Genomic DNA, 18,477 nt, shown 5'->3' on the forward strand with positions numbered 1-18,477 from the left:
TACAAAATGCTTTAATCTTTCTTAAACTGGAAAAATCAAAGTGATATAGATGCAGATGCTGATTATAGCTTTCACAGGTAGTGCAGTGGATATAACCACTATGTCCTCTGCACCTGGGTAGAAAATGCCTGGGTTCAAATTCTCTTAGTGAGGAAAGAAATAAAATTGCAGTGTGTGGAGACTAGGCACCTGCAAAGTGATCTGATTGAGGTGTATAATGCTTTGAATGGTTTGAATAAGCTCAATGCTGATGAGATTCTCCCTCTTGCCAAGATTAGTCGCCTGAGGGGACATAAATTCAAATTGAGGAAAGACAGTTGTAGAATTGGTGTGCAGAAATTTGTCTTTAGCTAGCGGGTATTTAATTGCTGGAACAAACTTCCATCTGTCGTAGAAGTTGACAGCGTAAATAAATTCAAGGCAGAACTAGACAAACACTTGGAGATAATGGAAAGTTTTTTTGTTTTTTTTGCTGATGCTATGTAAGCTTGCTTTCTTGCATCATGTGCCTCTACTAATGCTAATGCTAACTGCGTGGTACCACACTCAGGGTAGTGGAAAATGAAAAGGACTTGGGGTAATTCTACAGTCTGATATAAAGTTCTCTGAGCAGTGCTGACAGATTGCCAGGACAGCTCATGGAGTTTTTGTCAATAATATACAGGAATTTTGCTAGAGGGGATAAGGAGGTGATTACCCATTGCATAAGGCAGTGGCCAGGCCACATTGTACATTCTGCCTACAGGTCTGGAGGCCAAATTTTAGGAAAGATATAGAGTTGCTGGAATGGGTTCAGAGAAGGGCAACAAGATTGGTGAGAGAACAAAGGGATACTCTTACCAAAAAAGGCTTCAGTCCTGCAGCATTTGGAGGTTAGGCACCTGTGAGGTGAGGTGATTTGATTGATGTATTTAAGGCTTTGAATGGCTTGAGCAAACTCGGGTCTGATGATATTCTTCTACTTGCTCAGACTATGCACATGAGGGTGTATAAATTCAAATTGAGGAAGGATGGTTGCAGAATAGATGAATGGAAGGATGCTTTCAGCCAACGAGTGCTCATTTGTGGATGTTATTAAGTTGAATCAATTTAAGGAAGAACTAGAGAGAGAGGGATGGATAGGTGAATTGTCTTTTGGCTGATGCTGTGTAAGCTGGAATGGGTTCTTGCATCATATGCTACTGTTAATACAAGTACGTACTAATAATAAAATAATAAAATCTGACAATAGATAAATGGAAATATTGGATTAGGTGGTTTAAGTGAATTATCAGTATAAATGATGAAGTAATTCTTTGTTAAGTATTACTTTTAAAAATTTTAAAATATTTATAAAAAATATTTAAAAGTTTAAGTTATAAATGTCACTGTGACAAACTAATGACTTCTATTTCAAAATATTTAGGTTTTGGCGCCATCAATTTCTCAATTGAAGGTCGCAGTAAGGCTGAAATCAAGCACAAGACCAATGAAGATGGAACGATATCATTTATTTATAAGCCAACGGAGCCTGGATATTATGTAATTAACATAAAATTTGCTGATCACCACGTTCCCGGTAAGTAAAAAATAGTTTTCTAGAATGATTGAAACCAGCCCTTACTGACTATAAATAGGTTCACACTCACAGAAATTAAATAAAATATTAAGATCGCACTCTCTTCATTATAAATAGAGGAGCTAAATAGCTATCTAATCACTAAATGAAATACTAATACTAAATACTAATTGCTAAATGAAATAAACAGTATGGGGAAAGGATATCATTTTTGCTGTACAAAAAAAATATACTCTTTTGACATCCGGGAACAAAATTGCTTCAGCATAAAGAATATGGAAGATCTGGAGAAAGAATTAAATAGTAATAAGAAGAAGAATTAAAATAAATCAAATTATGAATTTATTAACAATTAAAATTAAATTATAATTATTTCATCGCAATAATTAATAATTTTAATTAATTATAATATTAATTAAATCAATAATAAAATATATTAAATTATTAAATTATGTGGTAAACCAATTAAAACCAATGCATTAATAAATTAATGCATTGGTTTTAATGCCTGCAGCAGAACAAATTTTGCCTTTACAACAACTCGCTATGTTATCACCGATCAAACTATTATACTGCCACCATGGGGGCTCTGATGGTTGATTTGGTATGGCTATTGAAGATCGCATTGAGGCTGTTTTGGAATTTGATGGCGAGTCTAGAATTTATAGTTTTACCACTTCCTGGTATTGTACTATTTTCAAACAGTGACATTGCCAGTATCTGCCATTTATTTAAAACATAAGAATGGCTAAATGGCAAATGAACCTTTGCATGACATTGCAGAAAGGTTAATCTGCCAGTTTTGGTACCAAGGCAACTCATCATGAGAGGACATGACGGTCGGTCCTCTTAACTCCATATAATTTTAATAAGAATTGGAAGCATCAGGAACCAGCACATGCTTTGAAAACAGCATTATCAGATTGGCCTGCCTTTCCTGATAAGGGCATAGACTGCAATCTGGGGCACCCACATGGGCATGAGGCAGTTTACTCACCTTTCCTCCTTCTTCTTATCACCCTTGATAAAACCAAATGCCATAAGCCAGCGTTTCTCAACTGGTGGTACATGGAAAAAGATTTGGTGGTACGTGAATAATAGATAGTTGAATTTTTTAAATTTATGAAATTACGAAAAATAAAACATTAAAAATTTCCCCCTCTAAAGGTGAATAATTACATGATTTACCTATCTTTTTTCAATCTGATAGGAGTTCACAAGTCGTGTTGATTTTCAAATATTTTGTTTGTTCAACCTCTGAATGGAAAGCTATATATTTCTCGGAAAGCTTAAAATCGCAACCAAGTCTTATCTTGCGTTGTTTTCTATTCCTTCCTGGAAAAGTCTCTTACACAACAGCATTGCTGTCAGTATGTACTGTTGCTTTAGTAAGTTGTTGTGCAACATTGAGGTTTAGTAAAACAACTGCAAATGAAATATTTGAAAAATTGGACAATTTTATGATGGAACACAATATTTTTTTTCTTTAAATAGGCCTCTGCAATTTGTAAAGTTCTGATTCATAATAACTGCAGTGTAATACACCAGCCGTATAACTGAAACTTTATTAATTTACTAAAATAGAAATAATATTAGACCAGATCAAATTAAAATGATAAAATAAAATACACTAATTGTAAAATAAAAGCAGTAAAATGATAAAATATAAAAATAAAATATAAAGAATAGCAATTACACTATACATAATAAAAACAACCATAGCTTTCAGAGGCAACCGTCTTCTTTATCAACAGTAAGACTTAACTTGTCATAGTACATCCTTAAATGCTTGCAGGATAATGGCTCGCAGCACGTGTTATTGTAGGAGTATAGGCAGTATCCTTCACATGTGCATGGAAACTGGAAATGGCTCTGGAGCATGCCAGGGGAATCCGTATTCATCCCCTCTTTGAAACCATTTATCCCGTCCAAGAATTACAGTTTCAAAGAAGGGATGAATATGAATTCCTCTGTCTCTATTAATGGTGTTATGCTCAGAAGAGCAAATCCGCAAACTCTTGAGCCATTTGCAGTTCCAATATCTGTGTGAATGATTGACTATGACGGCATCACCAGGTGAAATGTCACCTGCCGATGCCGTCATAGTTGATTGCTCACACAGATATTAGAACCACAAATGGCTAGAGGTTTTGCAGATTTGCTCTTCTAAGCATAACACCATTAATAGAGACAGGGGAATCCGCATTTATCCCTTCTTTGAAACCGAAACTGTAATTCGTGGATGGGATGAACGGTACCACCTGGCACGCTCCCAAGCCATTTCTGGTCTCTGTGCACGTAGTATTAGTAGTAGTGGCATGTGATGCAAGAAAGCAAGTGTATGAGCTTATGCAGCATCAGCCAAAAAAAAATCACACCATTACCTCCAAATGCCTGTCCAGTTCCTCCTTAAATTTATTCAACCTATCAACTTCCACAACGACAGATGGAAGTTTGTTCCAGCAATTAACCACCCGCTGGCTAAAGGCAAATTTCCGCACATCTATTCTACATCTGTATTTTCTTAATTTGAATTTATGCCCCCTTAGGTTCGTAATCTGAACAAGTGGAAGGATCCCATCATTATTCAGCGTGCTCAACCCATTCAAGGCCTTATATACCTCAATCAGATCACTGCGCAGGTGCCTAGTCTCCAGCCACTGCAATTTGCAGAACTTAAGCCTCTCTTGGTAAGAGGATCCCTTCATTCTCCTCACCAATCTTGTTTCCCTTCTCTGTACATGCTCAAGTAAATCTACATCCTTCCTAAAATGAGGCCTCCAGACCTGTACGCAGTACTCAAGGCGTGGCCTGACTATTGCCTTATACAGAGGGATAATCACCTCCTTTTCCCTGCTAGCAAAATTCCTATATCATTGACAAAACCCCATGACCTGCCTTGGCAGCCTGTCTGCATTGCTCAGAAAACTTCATATCTGACTGCACAATTCCTCCCAGGTCTTTTTCATTTTCTACCACCTTAAGTGTAGTACCACACAGTTGGTACGTTTCTCTGGGGTTACTTCTACCCATATGCAGTACTTTGCATTTGTCAAGGTTAAACTTCAGTTGCCACTTCTTAGCCCATCTGCCCAAATTATCTAGATCCTGTTGCAGTAGCACACTGCCATTACTGTCATTAACAACCCTGCCAACCTTTGTAAAATCTGCAAACTTCGACATTAAGCCTGATATACCTTCATCAATATCATTGATAAATATATACAAAACAACAGTGGACCTAACACCGAACCCTGTGGGACTCCACTAATAACATTAGTCCACGAAGAGCAGCACCCATTGATTACCACCCTCTGTCTTCTCCCACTTAACCTTTGTTTTATCCATTGTAGCAACTTACCCTTAATACCATTCTGCTCCAATTTGTACAACAGTCTTCCAAAGCGCAACAGTGTCAAAAGCTTTCCTGAAATCCAAATATATGATATCAAAATTATTTTTTTGCATCCAGTTCCTTTGTAACCACATCATAATATCCTATCAAATTTGTCAGACTAGACTTTCCCTTAACAAACCCATGCTGTGTCTGAATTATTGCTGCAGTCTTGTCTAGATGATCCTGCAATGCATCTTTAACCAGTGACTCCATTATTTTACCCGGAACAGAAGTTAAACTAACTGGTCTGTAATTACTCGTGTCACCCTTCGATACCCCTTTGTGAATTGGGGATACATTTGCACATCTCCAGTCTGTGGGAACCTCCACTGAGTCCAAGGACGCTCTCATAATTATGGCTAAGGGTTTGCTTAGTTGCTTTGCCGCCTCCTTTAATATAACTGGATAGATCCCATCCACCCCAGGTGCTTTTCTTATGTTTAACTTCAACAATTTCTCCTCCACTTTGCTTTCAGTTATTCCAAAATCATTAAGTATCCATTAAGTATCCTGCCATTTTCAAACCTTAATAATTCCTCATGTGTGAATGTAGATGCAAAATATTCATTCAGTTTGTTTGCTATCTGTGCAGGATCATCAACAGTCGAACCATCGATGTCAAGTGGACCAATCAGATTCATCCCCTTCCTTATAGAGTTTATATAAGTAAAGAAATCCTTGCTGTTTTTCTTAGCATCTTTTGCCAAGTATTTCTCGTAATCTGCCTTCGCCTGCCTGACCTCCGTTGTGACCTGATTACAAACTAGCTTATATCTGCCATAGGCTTCTGAGTCGCTTGATAATTTATATGCATCCCATACATTTTTCTTCCCTATTACGAGTCTCATTAGTTCATTAGATAACCATTTAGGCCTAAACCTTGAACAATATTTCTTAATAGGTATGAAACTTTTAGTAGCTTCCATGATTAATTCCCTGAACACTTCCCACTTTGAATTTACTGTTGGTAACATCATCAGTTGATCCCACTGTACAGAATTTAAAAACTGTCGGAGAGCACTGTACTCACCTTTACGGAGCAAAAACTCTTTCTTTTACCCCTGATGGTAATTAAATCTTTAAGTAAATCCCACATCAGTACATTGTGATCACTGCCACCTAGTGGTTCCTTTATCTGCAAATTCTTAATACACGAATGATCACTGCTGATAACCAGATCAAGAGTATTACTTTCTCTGGTTGCCTCTCGAACATGCTGCTGCAGAAAACAATCATCCAATAAATCCACAAAAGTCTGACTAGTGTGTGAGTGACCAACCCACAAGTTCCAGTCAATATCTGGGAAGTTAAAATCCCCCATTATAAGACATTCCGATTTACTAGCCCACTCTATTTCTCTGTACAATTGTTCATTGTACTCATTCCAGTCATTATTCCTATAACACACTCCTACTCTTATTTTTGCTTTCGCAGTGCTTATGTCACACCAAACTGACTCAACAGTGCACTGTTCATCTATATCAACTGGATGCACTTCTTTTGATTTTATGTTTTTCTTTATTAACAGCATAATACCACCTCCCTTTCTATCCTTTCTGTACACGTTGTACTCCCCAAATTCCAGTTCAGCATTCCTTATATCTGTGTGACACCACGTCTCTGCTATCCCAACAATATCCGCCTTTGATGTCTTGACCAACACTTCAAATTCATCAAATTTATTTACTATACTTCTAGCATTGGTATACATGCAAGCATACATGCTCCTACTCCTATTCTTAGTTACCCTAACACATCACATATACCCACCTATTTCAGGATGACTGCCATCCATCCCTGAAACCCCCAACACCCCACGCTCCAGGTCGCTTTATTCTAATAGAACTTGTGCAAGAATCACCTTCACCTCTGCCTACGGCTACTGTTAAACTATTAGTCCTTGTATCCCCCCAAGCTATCAGTTTTCCGACCCACCTAACACTGCCTCGATGGCATCAGCAAATATTCTTGCACCCTTTCTATTTAAGTGTATCCCATCCCTATAGAAGCAGGCTCTCCTGTTAACAAGTACAGTCCAGGCTGAAAAAAATTCTACCCCTTGAGCCTTGCACATTCTTTCCAGGGCCCAATTGATCGACAAGGCTCTCATCATATACTCCCTTCTATCATGTCTGGGCAGAATTGCAGACACTTTCAAATTCAACCCTAATTCTCGGCTTTTGTTCAACAGTGACCTGTACTTGTTAAGTAATTCTGCCGGTCTCCTACTCCTAATATCATTAGTGCCAACGTGTACAACTATATCACCTTTTGTGCCCTTAAAAGATGATATCCGCTCCACAACGTCATTAACCTTTGCCCCTCGCAGACATACCCTGGTCCTGTTCCACCTATCCTTTTTACAAAGCATGTTTCCCGTTTCCCTGACAATAGAGTCACCAACAACTACTAGTGTGGAGAATACTGCTCATACTCTTAAGATAGCACATGCTGTGAGCCGTGATCCTGCAGGTATTTAAGGATGTACCATGACAAGTTAAGTCTTACTGTTGATAAAGGAGGCAGCTGCCTCTGAAAGCTATGGTTGTTTTTATCTCTTTTATTCTGCATAGTGTAATTTTTTTTTATGAAAACCCCAAACACGAGAGATATTAGGACCTATGGTACTTAGTACTGTGCATGGGTTGGAGGTTGAGAAGACAAAAGAAGATATTTGTTGACATTAGACTTGAATTTCTGTAGACTGTTATTTTCTGGAAAAAGATATGAAGGAAGGTTGTTCCAGAAAACAGCAGTTGAATGAATAAATGAGGAAGATGAAAAGTTGGTTCTGTGAGATTGAAGATGGATGGTAAATGGATGTCGGCTGGTGGCACCACGTGTTCGGACTGTTTTGAAAGAGAGAGTGGAAATTATAGAAGCCAATTCAAAACAGTGACCATGGAAGTATCCGTAGAAAAGGCATGCAGCAAAACAGTACATCTGTGACACACAGAGTGGAGAGACTCTGTATGGGCTTGGCACACCCAGGGTCCTTAGCTGGATACCGGGGTTCAAGCTCGTGAACACCAAATACGAAGGATGCGGAAAGGTCAGGGAATGACCACCGCATATCCCCGGAGCAATATGGCCTTAGTTGCAAATGCGCCTTAAAAACCAAACAACAACAACCTTATCTGGATATCATCATTCTTCATTTTCTTGGTGATTCCCTTCTACTTCCGACTCGTGTTCTCTCTCCCTCTCATTCTCTCTCCCTCTCTCTCTCTCTCTCTCTCTCTCTCTCTCTCTCTCTCTCTCTCTCAGGGTAATTCTGAAATTTTTTTTTGGCTGGTGCAGCATAAGCCTCAGGCTTCCTTGAACCATATAGCTATTAATAATAATAATAATTATAATAATAAAAAAGAGATGAGTCATAAATTAACCTAACTGCCATCTTCTGAATGGAATCTAGAAGCTTGAGAGAGGTTTTGGGAGCACCGCCCCAGATGTGGGAACAATATATCATGGTAGGGCGGATTTGCAATTTGTACAGAGTGAACAGCTGTTTGGAAGAAAAGTAACACTGAGAGCGAAAGAGAAAACCAAGTTTTTTAGATGCAGAGGAAGCAATATTTGTAATGTGCTTATGCCAAGAGAGATTAGAAGTCAGGGTAATCCCCGAAAGAGATAGATCATCTTGCCTAGAAATCAGAGTGTCACAAAAGATAAACGTAGGAACAGAAGAATCCTTTTTTGCGAGATATAAGACAGGACCAAGTTTTAGAAGGATTGAAATCAATTAAGTTGTCTTTGCCCTACTGGAAAATTACCTGGACATCAGCATTTAATGTATTGGTAGCGGATATTCAAGAAGATGAAGCTGATTGAGCAGGGCAAGGTTTCTCAAACTGGAAAGTGGAATGCAATTTGCTATCATCAGCAAAACTATGGATAGGATTTCCAGTCAATGGAAGAAGGTCATTAATATACAAAAGGAAAAGAGTGAGGGAGATCAGTTCTCTCTTGAGAACCTTGAGGGGACACCAGCATTAGTGGAGAAGTTAGAAGGCAGAGAGCCATCTACCATCATAATTGCAATGGGACAATAATTGGATGGAAGGGATTTGTCACCCTTTTTAATATGACGGGTATGAGCTGGATATGAGCAAATTTCAAAGCTGAAGGAAAAACACCTTTGGAACAAGAAAGTGAAAAAAGGCGCCAAAGAGCAGGAGTAAGTTCAGGGGCACAGGTTTTGAGAACAAGTGGAAAAATACCATCAGGACCTGGGGCTTTCTTAGCATCAAGATTCGTCAAACTCCTTCTGACATCCTTTTGATGGAAGACCACAGGAGGCATTGAATGGGGTGTGCTGGGAATGGTAGGAGGTGTTTTACCAAGATCACTTATATATGAGTTGGTAGAAAAATGGGATGCTAGCAGGTACAGTCTCTCCTCGTATAGCACGATAGTTGCGTTCCTAGAAACCCTCGTGCAATGAAAAATCGTGCAATATAAACAAAAGCCCCTATGGGAAAAGTAGCGTTAGGTGCCGACCACCCAAGATTGAACACACATTTGGAACCAAAACATTACCAAACACAATAAATAATCGGGTAATTTTAATCGTTATAAAATACTTACATATTTTATAACGATTAAAATACGTAATAAAAATAATATTATATTATAATAAAGTATTTTTAGTATTTTTTAATACTAAAAAGTATTTTTTACGGATAAAATAGTATTTTATTCGTAAAAAATTTATTATATTAAATAAAATAGTCGTAATAAAATACTTACGTATTTTATAATACGTAAGTATAAATTATAATACGTAAGTCGTAATAAAATATTGCTAATGCTTTTGCTTCTATCGTAAGCAAACTTGTTTTTTGTTTGATTTTCTATCCAAAGAGATGACAGCCGTTCCATCTCTTCCAATGCCCGTGACCACCAAATAGGGAGGCTGGGGAAAGGTCAGGGAATGACCACCACATATCCCCGGAGCAATATGGCCTTAGTTGCTAATGCTCCTAAAAACCAAATAACAAACAAACATCTCTTCCAATTCTTTGTGTCTTAATCTAATGGATTTTAATTACACTTTGAGTTGTTCCCGCTATGAAAGTTGTTTTTATTTTCTCTGCATTCTTTGTAATTCTCCGCGTTGCGTCATTTAGGTCTGTAGCACATGCAATATCACATGGTCTTTCATTTCGCTCAAAGCGTTTCACAATTTCATATTTTTTCTCTATCGACAGAAGCGGACTGGCCATAAGCCTTACGGGGGAAACCACGGTGGGCTGGTCTGATTTTGGCCATAAACCGTAGTATGAGGCCACTACAAATTTTCCCGGGTAAGAATTTTTGACCCAGTCCGCCTCTGTTTATCGATATTGCTTCTTTTTTTTTTTCTCTCTGAATCTGCAGTGTCTTAGCCAGGACGCTTCCTTTTCACACCTTTTAAGTATTTTACTCGTTTTTAGGGAATAAAGCACAATTACAAGACGAAGAGGCATGCTTGATACACATAAACAAAGCTGTGCGCGTATAGCAACTGAATAAACAACACCGTAAAGGCCGAGATACACTATTAACACCTCACATTTTACTGAAGCACATTTCTGGGGGTTACTACCATAAAACAATAAAAACAATTTCCAGTTGCGTTTGTGCTGGTATGGAATCTGTTATAAACTGGTAGTAAACTCCATCTAATTGCATTTGCGATTATATGGATAGCTGGAATTGTGTTGGTTTTTACGTTATTATGGTGAAATGTGTTTCCCCTTCACTGATATAAAACACATAAATACATTTTCAGAATCTTCTTCGTTCCTATCGTGTTGCGTTCAGTTGGGGTGATTCCGCATTCGACTGCCATTTCTTGTAAACACAAAGGCAAATCATGTATAAGCGAATTCGGTTCGTGTTATATAAGATAAAAAAAAAAAAAGTAAAGTGCAGCCATTATCAACCCACTGCAGGATGGAAGCCTCCTCAACAATTCATGCTGAGGGAAATGGACCATAATCTGCCACGCTGGTCCAGTGCGGGTTGGCAGATCGGCCGTATTCAGCAGTCAGGGGCTTGAACCCCGGTCTACTCAAAGAGCGTGTGCTACTGCACTCCCGCTCCTGCCCACTCGGCTACGGAGGCCGTCTATATAAGATAACGTTCCCCTATTTATAAATCGTGTATGATCGAATTCGTGTAATGCAAACACGTGTTATACGAGGACCGACTGTAGGTCAGCTCTATCCTTGGCTGAAGTGACAATAGAACCATTTGGTTTTGACAGAGGTGGGAGCAGAGATGGGCAAAAGTTGTGGCCAATAGCTTTGGCAAGAGACTAGAATGCTTGGCTACCATTAGGGCAAGAAGCAAGTTTTCTACTCTTAGCCTGTTCAAAATCTAGTTTGGACTGATTAATAACTGCTTTACAATTGTTGCGAGCTTTGGTGTAGGCAGAAAATGAAACTGAAGAATAGGAAACAAGTCAATAACGATACACAACATTCTTCTCTTGAACAGCCTTAGCACATTTATTGAAAAACCAAGATTTAGATAAAGGACAAGATTTTAAGGTGGAATGTGGAATAAAGGATTCCATTCCTACAAGAATAATTTCACTGACACAATCTGAACAAATGTTAACATTCAAAGTTTTGAAACAGTAATCCGACCAAGGAAAAGAAGAAAAGAAATCTCACTGGGTATCCCATTTTGCATTCTTGTAATACCAAACAACACGAGGTTGTGAATAGCTATGAGATAAAGGCTCCATTGGAGAAGAGACAATCACCAAGTTGTGATCTGAGGTGCTTAAAGGACCACTCACTTGGACTGTGTACTTAGAAGGGTTGTTTGTGAGAAAAAGATCAAGCATGTTGGCTGTGTGGTTAGGATTGTCCGGTATTCTGGTAGGTAAATGAATAATCTGCGCAAGGTCATTAGTAATTGCAAGAGTCTCAGCATCTCGACCAGCTGGGTCTCTGTGATTAGAAAACGGAAGCCAGCTGTAGTTGTGAACATTAAAATCACCAAGGAAAATTACCTCACTGTTAGGAAAGTTGGACTGGAGAAAGTCAAGTTGCAAAGGGAGGAAGTCAAAGAGCTCGACGTGATTAGTGGATTTGGAAGAACAGTAGAGAAAAACAGATGAATTTGACACTATAGGGTATTCAAGAATTTAAGCTAGCGAAGATCGAAAAGAGGAAATTCCAAATTACTAAGTCTCTGACAGGGAATATCGGAACAGACATATGCATGCACAAGTACCACCTTTGAGGTGAAAGGAATCATACAGCGAATAATTTGGGCAACTGAGGTGAGCAGTGGTTGAATCAACCACTAACTGAGATTCTGTCAGAAAAAGTACATGGGGTTTAGCAGACTGTAAGTGGAAATGGACACCATTGAGATTAGAACTGAGACCACGTATATTTGTAAAATGAACTAGGAAGTGTTTGGGAGGTTTAGATCTTTTCGCAGATATGTTTGCTCTATTAATTGGATAATTCATGGTGTATTCAATAGTAAGAAAAAGTGGGGGAGGGGGCATGCTGTATGAAGAAATAAAATTTTTGGATATGGCGTACACATGGTAAGAATATACCCAGATCCTTGACATAAAATGGCCTCGACAATGTCCCCCGCATACACACTACTTGGACTCCCTCCAGTTACTATCTGGCAGAGTAGAAGCAGCAAGATTATACACTAGCTGATCCGAAAGCCTCCTAGAGAGTTACCAATAGGTTCGGTCCAGTGTATTAACTAGCAGCCGGTCTGCGAACACCATTTTAGAGCTGTACCCTCAAAATGTAAAGAGGTTTGGATCTCGCCATGGTGTTCATCATAACCTCAAAAGACATCAATCATACTGCATGATGGAAGAGATGGAGTAGGGTTGACCAGAACTTAGCTCTGGAGACTAAACACGGTTCCACCACTTCAAGCCTCCAATAAGCAAAGTGGTGGTATTACACCAGTTGATGAGAGTCATCTACCACCTAGTATTGCATGGTAACACAGAGGGGCTGCATTGCTCCATGTGGTGTGGTGTGGGTGCCACACCTTGACCCCTGCTTACGTTAGTTCACACCTGGGTAGTCATCCACAGTGTGCTTGCGCATGGGGGTTATATCTAGGATTACTAACAGTCCCACCATTGTGAAGGTGCAAGCAGAAGATTTGGCTGTCACAGACCATCCTGACTTCACCGAAATCGGGTCACTTGACTTGAGTGTCATCCGAATATTAGTTCCATCAGCGTCTTAGACTCCCGGGTAGGAAGTACTGCTTGTCTAGCATATCTGAGAGATTGTCTGCAACAGCCTGAAGGACCAGTTGCTATTCTTTATATTTTATTATTTTTCTTTGATGAATTTTGGTTGACTAGATTAGCATTTAGCTGATATTTTTGGAAGACATAATGACCTGAATTTAACTTTACAAGGACCAATTGTGACTCTTTTCACTGTTGGTGACAAAGTAAATGCAACAATAAAAAAATTTGCATTAATCATCAATCAAAGATGGATAAAAAGGTATTAAGTTTCCTACCAACTTTAGAAAATTTTCTCTGAGAAAATAATTTAACATCGAGACATGAATTAGTATCAAATATAAAAAGTCATTGTTTTCAGTTAATACATAATTTCAAATTGTATTTCCCAGAAGATTATGAAAATGAAAACTGGATCAAAAATCCATTTTCTTCATATTATGTATCAGAATATCTTTCTTCTGATGAAAAAGAGCAACTTTTAGAAATTTCTTGTGACAGAAATTCAACGGATGATTTCAAAAACAACATTTTAATCAAATTTTGGATTTTGGATTAACCAATGGTAGATGATTCCTTTATGCAAGATATTGGGAGCATGACAAACTAAGTTTAAAATCCGACATACTGCCATGCTTGATTGAGTCTCTGAGTAAGCACATCTAAGCCCTACAGAAAATTCAGTTGGGGTTTCCAGAAACTCAAGTATCTAATGCTGGATGCTATGTTGGGTAGTGTACTCCTGAATCTGGCGTGAGAAATGGATCAACTGGTACAGAATACTTTGTATTCTGTACCAGTTGATTTGGTTTTGCAGAAGATAGTATTGATTTGGATCTCAATTGTAAGGGGAAGTTAGGCAGCATATTCTGTAAGAAAGACAAATGGCACAGATCCAGAGTATATCTTTTGGGTGCAAAAATTGACAATGTTACAAACAGTTTATTAGCTGGTATTGGTTATATGGGTGCACAGTAATACGATGATTTAAATCTTAATGAACTGATGAAATGGTTATAAAATATAAGGCAAAGTTGAAAGAGGGTTGTGGGATAGGACAAAATGTTCTCGTGTTTGCAATTCTGCTCAGACACGAGAGGAGAGGTTTCATAATGAAAGCCTTATTGATTAATTCTAGGTTTCAGAGACTTTGCAGAGCTTTTTTAGCATTAGCATTAGTAGAGGCATATGATGCAAAAAAGCAAGCTTATAAAGCTTCAGCAAAAAAAAAAACTTTCCATTTCGCCCATCCATTCGCTCCAAAAGTTTGTTCAGTTTTTCCTTGAATTTATTTAAGCTGTCAACTTCCACAACAACAGATGGAAGTTTGTTCCAGCAGTCAACTACCTGCTGGCTAAAGGTAAATTTCTGCACATCTATTCTACAACTGTTTTTCCTTAATTTAAGTTTGTGCCCCTCAGGTTTGTAATCTGAGCAAGAGAAGGCATTCCATCAGCACTTAGCCTGCTCAAACCATTCAAGGCCTTGTATACTTCAATTAGATGCTGTCTGATTGAGGTATACCAGAATCTGGAGACTGCTGATTGATCAGCAGTCTCCAGATGCTGCAATCTGCAGCACTTAAGCCTTTATTTGGTAAGAGTACCCCTTTGTTCTCCCTCACCAATCTTGTTGCCCATCTCTGTATTTGTTCTTGCAACTCTACATCCTTCCTAAAATGAGGCATCCAGACATGTATGCAGTATTCAAGGTGTGGGCTGACCGTTGCCGTATACAAAGGGATTATCACCTCCTTATCCCTGCTAGCAAAATTTCTATATCATTGACAAGACCCCATGAGCTGCTCTGGCAGCCTGTTTGCACTGCTTAGAAAACTTCATATATGACTGCACAATTACCTCCTGGATATTTTTCATTCTCCACTACCCTGATTGTAGTACTACACAGTTGGTATCTTTCTCTGTTGTTACTGCTACCCATATGCAGTACTTTGCATTTGTCAATGTTAAACTTCAGTTGTCACTTCTCAGTCTGTCTGCCCAACTTTTCTAGATCCTGTTGCAGATGCATGCTGTCATTATTGTCATTAACAACCCTGCAAACCTTTGTATCATCTGCAAACTTGGACATTAAGCCTGATATACCTTCATCGATATCATTGATAAATACAGAAAACAACAATGGACCCAACACCGAACCCTGTGGTATGCCACTAATAACATTTGTCCATGAAAAGCAGTGTCAATTGATTAACACTCTCTGTCTTCTCCCATTTAACCATCCTCTTATCCATTGTAGCAACTTGCCCTTAATGCCATACTGATCCAATTTGTAAGTAGTCTTCCATGTGCAACAGTATCAAAAGCTTTCCTAAAATCCAAGTATATGATATCAAAATTATTTTTTGCCTCCAGTTCCTTTGTGACCACATCGTAATATCCAATCAGATTTGTCAGACAAGATTTCCCCTTAACAAACCCATGCTGTGTCTGAACTATAACTGCAGTCTTGTCTAGATGATCCTGCAATGCATCTTTAACCAGTGATCCTTCTTTGTGAATTGGGGATACCTTTGCACATCTCCAGTCCAGGGAATCTTCCCTGAGTCCAAGGATGCTCTCATAATTATGTCTAAGGGTTTGTTTACTTCCTTTGCCACCTCCTTTAATATAACTGGATAGATTCCATCCACCCCATTTGCCTTTTTTATGTTTAACTTCAAAAATTTCTCCTTCACTTTGCTCTCAGTTATTACAGAATCATTTAGCTCCCTATTAGCAGTGGTGGATTAAGGTCAGTTGAGGCCCCGGGCGCAGAAGAAAATACTGGGCCCCTTAAAAAAAAGAGAGAGACAGGGAAAATAAAAATACATGTTAACCATTTTTTAAATAAATAAAAAATATTATGTACTATTAATGTTTTATTTCTAATAAAATTTGAATATAATATATGTATAATATAATTAATAATTGCATAATAATAATCACAAAGTTTTGAACTAATAGTTGAACATATTAGTTCAACTAATTTGTTGGGGTTTTGCATGGGCCCTTCAGAAGTCAGGGCCCAAGGCTTGCGCCCGCCATTAAATCCGCCTCTGCCCATTAGAGTTTAATAAGCTTCTGTTATCCACTTCCCAACAGAATTCCTCATGTGTGATTGTAGATGAAAATACTCATTCAATTTGTCAGCTATCTGAGCAGGATCATCAACAGTCAAACCATCGATATCAAGTAGATCAATCTGATTCATTCCCTTGCTTCTAGAGTTTATATAAATAAAGAAGTCTTTGCTTTTTTTCTTTGCATCCTTTGCTAAAGATTTCTTGTAATTTATATATGTTATGTATTTGGAAAAGAATAAGAGAAGTTTATCTCAATATGATACATAGAACACTTCCATATGATACTCTCCAGAAATTAAAATGAATAAAACATTAACGCAAAATGATTACAGTAAAAAAATAAATTTAAAACAATTAAAAAATTAATTGAACACAATTAAAAATTAATTTTAAAAATTTTAATGTAAATTTGAAAAAACGATTTTGCTTCCCGAAGCCGACAACGCTTTTCAACTGTATGTTGTTATCACAGGAATGAAAATTACCAAGCATGTGTGAGCATGAATCTTAAATAGAGATTATTAGTCTTCGAGCATGTGTATACTAGTTACATTGGACACTAAGTATTTTTCATTAAACAGCATGAACGGTTAATTCTGATGCTGCTGAACGAGAAGTGCAAACTGAGGACATATGCTGTTTAACCTGAAAATTCAGAGGAAACCTCATAGCTCCTTGCTAAGATGTGTCACAATCACCACAAGAAATGTTGTATACCAGGTTATTTATTTGTGTTGCAAAAGAGGAAAGAACTGAGCAATTGCTCAGTATAGCGTGTAATTTCCATATTGGTCTGGCCACAATCTTAAGTTCTTTATCTTTAAAGAATGTGTTAAGTTGTTTGTGCCACTGTTCAACGTATGGGACAGAAATAATAAAAAAAAGGTATTTTTTTTATTTCTCTGAAATTAAACTGTCGAGATTAAATTACATGAGAATTCTATTAACGTTCGCCAGCCATACCTAATCTCCGATTTGTGGTTTTTTTACATGCATGTGCAAAGACTAATAATCTCTATTAAAAGGTTCATGCTTACACATACTCAGTAATTTCATTCCTGTGATTACGACATACAGTTGAAAAGCATTTTCAGCTTCAGGAAGGAAAATGGTTTTTTTTAAATTAATTTTTAATTGTGTTCAATTAATTGTTTTAAATTTATTTTTTTCCTGTAATCATTTTGCATTAATGATTTATTCATTTTAATTTCTGGAGAGTATCACATGGAAGTGTTCTACGTATCATATTGAGGTAAACTCTTATTCTTTTACAAATATTGAAATCAGCGTAGAACGTATTGAGAATCATAGCTCTGGTTTATACTATAAAATTCATATGTTATGTATATATTATATATATTAATTTCTTTACATATATATATATATATATATATCAGATTAATTTTACTCTTTAGGTAGTCCTATTACTGTAAAAGTGACTGGAAAAGGATCAAATGTTCAGAGAGAAATCATAAAGAAGCAAAGGGATGCCCTTCCAGTGTCTGATGTTGGAACAGAATGTAAACTAACCTTTAAGTTACCAGGTAATCAATGTTTAATAAAAAAATTATAATGATTTTTTCTTATCATATTTTTTGCATATAAGTAAAATAATATATTCCTATGTTTCTCACACAGCTGGTTTGAGAAACATGGTAACACACTGTTTTTCAGTGGGATCACCTGAAAAAGTATACATTCATTTCAATGACTTTTCACTTCTAAGAAAGAAGAACTTAATAAGAGTAGGCATTTTAGTACTGTATTTTGAGCATTTACATTATCCATGAACTTGTGTCTTCAAAGTGCATCTTTAAATGGTTCAAACATGTGAAAATCAGAAGGCTCAAGATCAGTTCCTGGATGCATTCTAGTAATGGTCTAGCAATATAACCTGTTATTAGGAAACCATTCTTTTTTTCTTTTTTTGTCTGAATTCCTAGCTAATATTCAAGTTCTCTCAAATTCTTAAAATGAAGTTAATTCTACTGAATAAATTTTTCTGTTGAACTGTATTTGTCAATACTTTACTACATTTTACATTTGTATTTTTTACATGTTCTTCTTTGATAATCAACAGTCATCATGTTGTTCACACATTCTGCAGAAAAATTTTCACTTCATTTAATTCTTTCAGACAATAAATAGCATGGCATTACCTTTCTGAAGGAGCGGCTATCATTTTGAAAGGAGACTGT

General features: G+C 37.4%; 1 protein-coding gene across 1 annotated transcript in view; it reads left to right on the forward strand.

The window, feature by feature from the left end:
• LOC150081939 (filamin-A-like) overlaps nt 1-18,477 on the forward strand; it is a 385,277-nt gene that overhangs the window by 216,290 nt on the left and 150,510 nt on the right. Inside the window, exons 7-8 of the mRNA XM_090378994.1 lie at nt 1,406-1,558; nt 17,695-17,823. Coding sequence (XP_090235120.1) covers nt 1,406-1,558; nt 17,695-17,823 — 282 coding nt within the window. The remainder of the gene's footprint in view (nt 1-1,405; nt 1,559-17,694; nt 17,824-18,477) is intronic.

The sequence above is a fragment of the Mastigoproctus giganteus genome, chromosome 8 (assembly GCF_048544385.1).
Source record: "Mastigoproctus giganteus isolate SK-2022 chromosome 8, ASM4854438v1, whole genome shotgun sequence".
Classification (NCBI taxonomy): Eukaryota; Metazoa; Arthropoda; class Arachnida; order Uropygi; family Thelyphonidae; genus Mastigoproctus; species Mastigoproctus giganteus.